Source organism: Podarcis melisellensis (genome assembly GCF_964234715.1).
Source record: "Podarcis melisellensis genome assembly, chromosome: 7".
Taxonomy (NCBI): domain Eukaryota; kingdom Metazoa; phylum Chordata; class Lepidosauria; order Squamata; family Lacertidae; genus Podarcis; species Podarcis melisellensis.
This window is the reverse complement of record NC_138539.1, coordinates 8,124,802-8,131,666: the sequence shown is the minus strand read 5'-3', so window position 1 is coordinate 8,131,666 and position 6,865 is coordinate 8,124,802. Positions and strand designations below refer to the sequence as shown.

At 44.2% G+C, this 6,865-nt stretch overlaps 1 protein-coding gene across 1 annotated transcript; it reads right to left on the bottom strand.

The window, feature by feature from the left end:
• Positions 1–213: 213 nt before the first annotated feature.
• On the bottom strand, positions 214–3,264 carry LOC309374356 (mas-related G-protein coupled receptor member B2-like). The gene is made up of 3 exons (XM_081919175.1): positions 3,018–3,264; positions 2,061–2,152; positions 214–1,148 (listed from the first exon to the last, which is right to left on the bottom strand). The coding sequence occupies exons 2-3, from the start codon at positions 2,133–2,135 to the stop codon at positions 288–290; spliced, it is 936 nt and encodes a 311-aa protein (XP_081775301.1). The 5' UTR covers positions 2,136–2,152; positions 3,018–3,264; the 3' UTR covers positions 214–287.
• Positions 3,265–6,865: the final 3,601 nt, after the last annotated feature.

Below are 6,865 nucleotides of genomic sequence, written 5' to 3'. Positions count from 1 at the left end.
CCATTGCCAATAGGGTACCAGCTTGGAGAGAGGAGAAGAAGGACCCAGTCAACACCAATGCCCACCATGAAATGCGTGCAACTACAGCTTTAGAATAACTCTGCCTTAGTGATGAATATAGGATGCTTATCCATTTAAAGATTTAGGAGTCTCCTTTTTTGTCTTTTGGAAATAAAATATTCTAAATAAAAAGGTATGGGACAAACAGACATATTTTAAAAACAGAAGTGTGCAAGTTTTATTCATCTTGATGTAGGTTTGGTACTACAAGCCAACTTCAACCCTTCTTAGCTCATCCTTGCAAAACACAAAAACAAAACATACAGCATGAAAAACAATGAGATGATTGCGCAGTCAGAGTTCTGGGTGAAGAAGAGATGGAGAGGCACCAGGGTGACGATGGATCCAAGCATCTCGAGCATTCTCTCCGTACGCATTTTCTTTTGCTGGCCCAGGTTGTACCACGTGTTGACGATCAAGGTCTGAAAGGAGATGGACACCAGAGGGAGGAAAAGGATCAAGGAGAGGATGACAACGGTTTGCATGTCGAACCCCAGGCTGAAGAAGAACAGCAGTTGGCACAGCAAGGGCCACAGGATGATAGAGGTGACAGCTGATATAAGAGAAGACAGGTTTGGTTGGTGGCTTCTGTGCCAGCTTGGAGAGAGGAGAAGGAGGACCCAGTCAACACCAATGCCCGCAATGAAATGCATGCAGCTACACTGGGTGTATAAAAGCAAGTAGGCCAGAGAGAGGAACAATTTCTCAAAGGCGTCGCAGGAATGAAAAATATAATTAATGAAAGCCAGCAGAAAGGAACTGCACAAAAATAGAAAGATGCCACAGTTGGCGATGGCGAAGTTCCAGATGTAGGCATTCCAGGAATTCCTCTTGATGTAGAAAAGGAGATAGGAGAAAATGGCAACATTTCCCAAAAGCCCAAACACAAAGATGGAGACCATGAAACGTGCAAATATACGGTCTCCCAGCACACACATTAGGAAGTCCATGATATAGTTAGACTGGATCTGATGCGGAACATTCAAAAATGTAGTGGAGAGGATGGTTGTGATGTTGAGATCGCCTTCTTTGAGATGCACACCTCTTCCAAGCACAGTCTTGTTAGCTGAAGGAAGAAGGGATTCTTCCTATGGATAGAAGTCACAACAGGTGTAAGGAAATGAACTTTCAATGTGGCAGTACCTACTGGAACTCCCTGCCCAGTGATATTAGGCAGGCGTCTTCCCTTCTCTGTTTTCAACAAGCCGACCCAGATATGCAAAGGTTACTGTCGATTTCAAGCCAACTTGCTTTTAACTTCTGACTTTTGTCAATAAATTTAATGTGAATTTTATATCTTATAGAAACCCATTAGAGGTTTTTTACAATTAATAGAGCAATCCCATGCACAAGAAGCTGGCATTAAGCAAGCCTGGAGTAAGTTAAACTGGTGTTAAGTTAGAATAGATACAAGCCCGGTTTAGTAGTAGAGCTCCTGCTCTGCTTAAACCTGGCATAGGGAAATAAAGTCTTTAAAATAAGGTTCTATGCCAGGTGGTCAGGTAATGTGGCTGAGCTGAATGGGCTTAGGACCAAGTCTGAGTCCCCCAACCCAAAGTCCTGCCCCTGACACTCTCCCAGAGCACCCCTAATGGCGACTTACTTCAATCATCACCACGACCACCACAAGTTTCAAAAACATTGGGCATCAAAATATAGGCAATGCCCTGAGTACTGTCACATTTGTGATCTCACCAACATTCAAACTTCCAATACAAGCTGATTCCCTTTCCTTTCTTGGCAGAGACAAAGGTGATTCAGTCACCAGGTGCAGGGAGGTGTAAGACCTTGGTAAAGTGCTGCCCTGTGCAAGGCCAAAAATTCACACACACACACACACCATCCCAAATCAGCTTCCCAAAGCTGGGTAAGGGAGGCATCACTCTTTGGGAAGAGGCTGAAATATCTTAGAAATTAATTTTCTGTTTGTTTGTTTTAAAATGGAAATGCCTCTGCCTGAACCATGCCACTAAATCAGGCAGAAACCACTCTCTACTCACATTTCTTGCTGAAACTGGGCCAGCTTTGGTAAGATGGATGAGGCCCCAGAGCATAAGCCAGGGGAGGAAAAACATCTCTCCCTCTTTTCTTCCTAGCGAGGAAAGAGAAACAATCAGTGGGAACTGGCATGCTGCACATCTGTTTTGTTCTATCATATCTATCCATGTTTACTATTCATTTATTTAAATCTAGCCTTCCCTGCAAGGAACCTGAGAAGATGCTCACAGTTCCCCCCTCCCTGTGCTATCATCACAATTGTCAATAACCCCGTCAGGTAGGGTGGGCTGGAAGAAGAAAATCTGTCCGAGGTCACCCAGGGAGCCCCTTGGCAGAGTAGGGATTAGAACTCAGGTCTCGTGGGCTTTACTCCAGTGCTCTAGGCACTACACCACACTGGCTCCCATATTTGGTTTATGGCTCCCTTGACTATGCGATACAGATGTCCTCTGGTTGCCAAACTCCCCCCCCCCCCATTTTGTACGCTTGTCAAGGAACTGTCCAGCTCATTTGCCACAGAGCTTTGGCATGCCGTCTGGAGTCATGGAAAACCAGCATGGTGGGCTTCACATAATGGTCATCAGCTCGAACTAGCACTGTGATGTAACATTCACAAATGGAGATGTGCATTTAGATGTATGTTTGATGTGGTAGATGAGCTGCATTTCAGAGCAGCTGACCCATCATTATTGGCTCCGCATGAAAGAACCTCCAAAAACCTTTAAAGGGATCCTACAGTTCTCCAGAACATATCCTGAAAACCACTACTCCAGAATAAGGAAGCCACCTTTGGCATAAGGGGTACTTCTCTATATTGCATCAGTAATAATCCGCTCTGCTGAAAGACCAACTCCATCAGGCTCCTTCCATTCCAAGATGGGTGTAGAAAAGGGAGCGTGTATATGAATAGGAAACCCAACGAGTTCATTATACAGTGAAAATAAAAGAACACAACCTACCTAACCACAAACCGCTTAGAATGGTTTCAGTTTCCTTCTGAAAGCTGGAGAAGTCTAATTCACAGTCTTTTCCATCCAATCTACCAGTTTTGATCTTCTGGCTCCCTTTTGACTTTTCTCTGTTAAGTCTTCTTCTTCTTCCTTCTTCTTCTTCCTTGGTCCTCTCCCAAGCTGCTGCTGCTGCTGCTCCAACTGCCACCAACTGCTTCTCTCCCTTTGATCTTTCCCCACATTCTACACTTTTCCCTTTCCAGACATTCTATTCTATTCCCTCTGTGAACAGAAGAGGCACTGCATACTTCTCTTCCTATCCCTATAAGTGTATGTGTTCCCATATAGTCCATTGTACACCCTTTCCCAATAAGGTTCCTCTATTAATCTCCAATGACAAGTTTTTTTTATTGGATGCCTCAGTGGTCCTATGCCTTTGCAGGTTCATTTCTGACTCCAGGGGTCTTCACATGTTATGTGCACATGGTACAATCTATCACATAAACACTTGCACATGTGTAGAGACAGCTTGTGTCTGTGTTTAGTGTAATGACCAACTCATCTGACTGAAGGCAGAGCTCTAGCTATGGGGTGTGGTGGGGGCTAGCCATGTTTTTTGTTTTTTTGTTTTTTTGCCCTGGGTGAAGCCTCGAGAGGGGAGCCATTGAGGCTTCCAGATTCCGTGTGTGTATGCAAATGCAAAAGGAATGTGCCAAACTGGGTTTTTGACTAGGATGAACTAAAGTCTAGTTTTGCCCCTGCTGAAGGTTAGCCATAAATGTATCATGCTGCCAGATCAGTAATCCTCAAATATAGCAGCCCAGAGGCAGAGCAGAAGGTTTTGCTTCCACTCCTTTCCATGTGCCTCTGCTGGCACCAGAGCCCAAATCTTGCCCCGTGAAGAGAATCCTCTATCACCAGAGTCTCTGTGAATGAACCATGACTCCTTTTGGGAACCCTGTGACACTTTCCCCATAGAAGTCCCTGATAGTTTAAACAATTTGTCCTAGAAGAAGCCAACAGCTACGGGAAAAATGTACCAATCCTTTAACTGGCCAGATACACTGTTCATGGGATAAGGCTTTCATCTTGAATACCTAGTCCAGGCTATAAAACTCTGTTGGTTGCTAAGACAGTTTCTCTTATCTGCTAACCGTGGTCCTGAAACAGCTCCCTAGGCTTTGTAAATTTTTCTGAACTAGCCTGCCTCAGCTTCCAGGCTGCTCTTGAATCCCATTTTGGCTTCCACCTTTCTTAGGCCATCATTTGTCCTTGGCAGTGGGCACTGCAATGCAAAACGGGTCAGAACAAAATGATGAATGAGTACTGTGGCAGCGTATGGGCCAGAAACAGACTGATCTGACCAACCCTACTTTCTGGGCTACATTCCAGAGAAGCCATCACCCATCCCACTTAACTCTGCAGTACATCTTTATCAATACACATTGCATTCCCACAAAAAGCATTATCATTTGTGTGGTTGGCTTTTTGGACTGGTTATGGTATGGGTGGTTTGTTGTTGTTGTTTAAAGAATAGATTTTATGTTCCCAGGGCCATTTCCATTTCATTTGACATCCTTTATTTCCTAAACCATTCAGTTCCCTTAGATTGATGCCCCCTAGGGTATAGGAGTATTAACATTTAGAAAACTGACAAAAAAAACCGACCTGCTTTAAGCTGGTCTGAGCCCATGGAATTGAGCCGGATCTGAGCCAAATATATGAATGAACATTGGACCATTTACCCATTAGTGAAGATTCCTTCACAACAGAAGAAAATAGAAATCCATTGTATGTGGACAACTAGATGTTGGGGAGAAAGCTTATCCACAACATCTACCCTTCTATGAACTCAACCACACTTCCTTTTGTCGGGGTGGTGGTGGTATTGGTTTGCTTTTGTTCTTATATTTATTATGAATGTTGTGGTTTTTATATTGTAATTTTATGCTGTGAACCACCATGATTACTGTGGTAAAACATGGGTGAAATGTCGGGATAAAAAGAGAAAACCCAAAACACAACAAAACACTTAGATATGGAGCTTTAAAGCCCATAAATGTGGCACAAAAGGGAGAATGGATGAGCCCTTTGCCTATGATAGACAAGAAGAAACATTCATATGAGCCTCACCTGCAGTTTGAAGCAGCTGGGATCAGACACAGCCTTGTTGGAGAAATAGTCCTGAGTTAATTGTCACCTCCAATTATTGTCACGAGGAATCATCCTTGTTGCACCTTCCACATGCATCTCAGCCCAGGTCACTTGAGGCTGGCATAAGCATATTTCCAATCCAGAGATGCAGCAGGATGAGCACAGCTGTTGTTGGGCATGGTGTTGTCTTTCAGCATCAGTTACGGCAACATACCCTTTTCTAAATTACAGCTGATTTGTGCATTCCTTTATTAACATTCCTTTACCCTGAATGCTGGTGAGATTATGTTAGGTTTCGCAATGACAAAGTGCACTGAAAACCTTATGGATCCTAACTGAATGTTGTTGTTTTTTTTAAAAAAATAAAAGCCTTGTATATATTTCTTGATATATTACTTGATTGTTTTCCATTGATATAGCGTGTTCTCCTTCATGGAGAGCACGTGTTGTGGTGCGGTCTGCTGAGCCACCCCTCTGTTACCAGGCAGGGTCTCTAAAGATGGCCAGGGGCAGTGATTGGTTCACTGGGTTGCTGGGGTAAAAGTTATATTGCAATTTTGGTGGGAGGGGTAAAATGTTTAAATACTCTGCACACAGCCTGGAGCTTTCTCTTTGCTGTGTGCAACGGATCACCTGCCCACCCGCCCTTGAGTAAGGGGTTGTTGCATTGACCTTGCTATGCCTGTCATGGGGTCGTCTGCCGTTGGTGCAGGGGCCTGGTAGGAATTTTGTCCATCTGGCTGATTGGCTGGGCCATTTGGTTTTTGCCTACTGCGTAGCAAATCGTCACAACTTGTAAGGTTGCGGTTAGGCATTGGTTATAAATTGGTAGAGGAGGGGTTAGGATAGGCTGGGCCTGCCCCTCCATGGTTGCTGCGGAAAGGGAATTCCGTTAAAGGGATCCTGGGGCTTGCCATCCTTTCGTCCAATCCCTGGAATGGGACTAGGGCCAGCAAGCCTTCGGGGAGCATGCGGATGAGAATTGAGGGTCTGTGACTCAGCTCCATTTCTCCCCGACTTGCTTTCCCCCGCACTGTCTTTCGGTGGTGCCCGGAAGTCAGTTCTGTCCCCGGGGGGGGGGGGGGGACAGATAGTCTTAACCAATGTCTAAACAACCACTCAAGGTTTTGTATTTAAATAAAGTTGTGGCCAAAATTATGCCAAAAACCTTAAACAAAAATTAAGTGTGCGTTGTGAGTTATTTGGGGGGTGGCTTGGGGACCTCGACACGCAATACTGTTATTAGAGAAAGTGTTATCATCATTCCACATGCCCATTACCAAGGTAGCATGTGGCAGGGATTCAAAGGAACTGAAAATCATGGTAAACTACACACGCTCCAAATCCGTAAGTAATTTTAGACTTTCTCCTAGTATAGTTAAAGCAGAATCCAGAAAGAGTGGGATGCAGCCTAGCCTTTTCTTCTGGGGTTTTCATCATGGGTCTCAGGGACTATTTAAAAGTGAACCAAGGTACAGTATCCCTTTGACCACACGAGAGCCTGCATTTCCCCCTATAGTCCTTTGTCCTCTTAAAATCCTTATTAGAAGTTCCTCAGCTCCTACATTTCCCCTTATTTCACTTTTCACAAGGCATTCTTCCTAATTTATCATGCATTTACATTTCAATTAAGGATCCTGGCTGTTTGTAAAAGCCACCCCAGTGAGAAGTGCGAAATAAATTATTGACTTTACCATCATCTG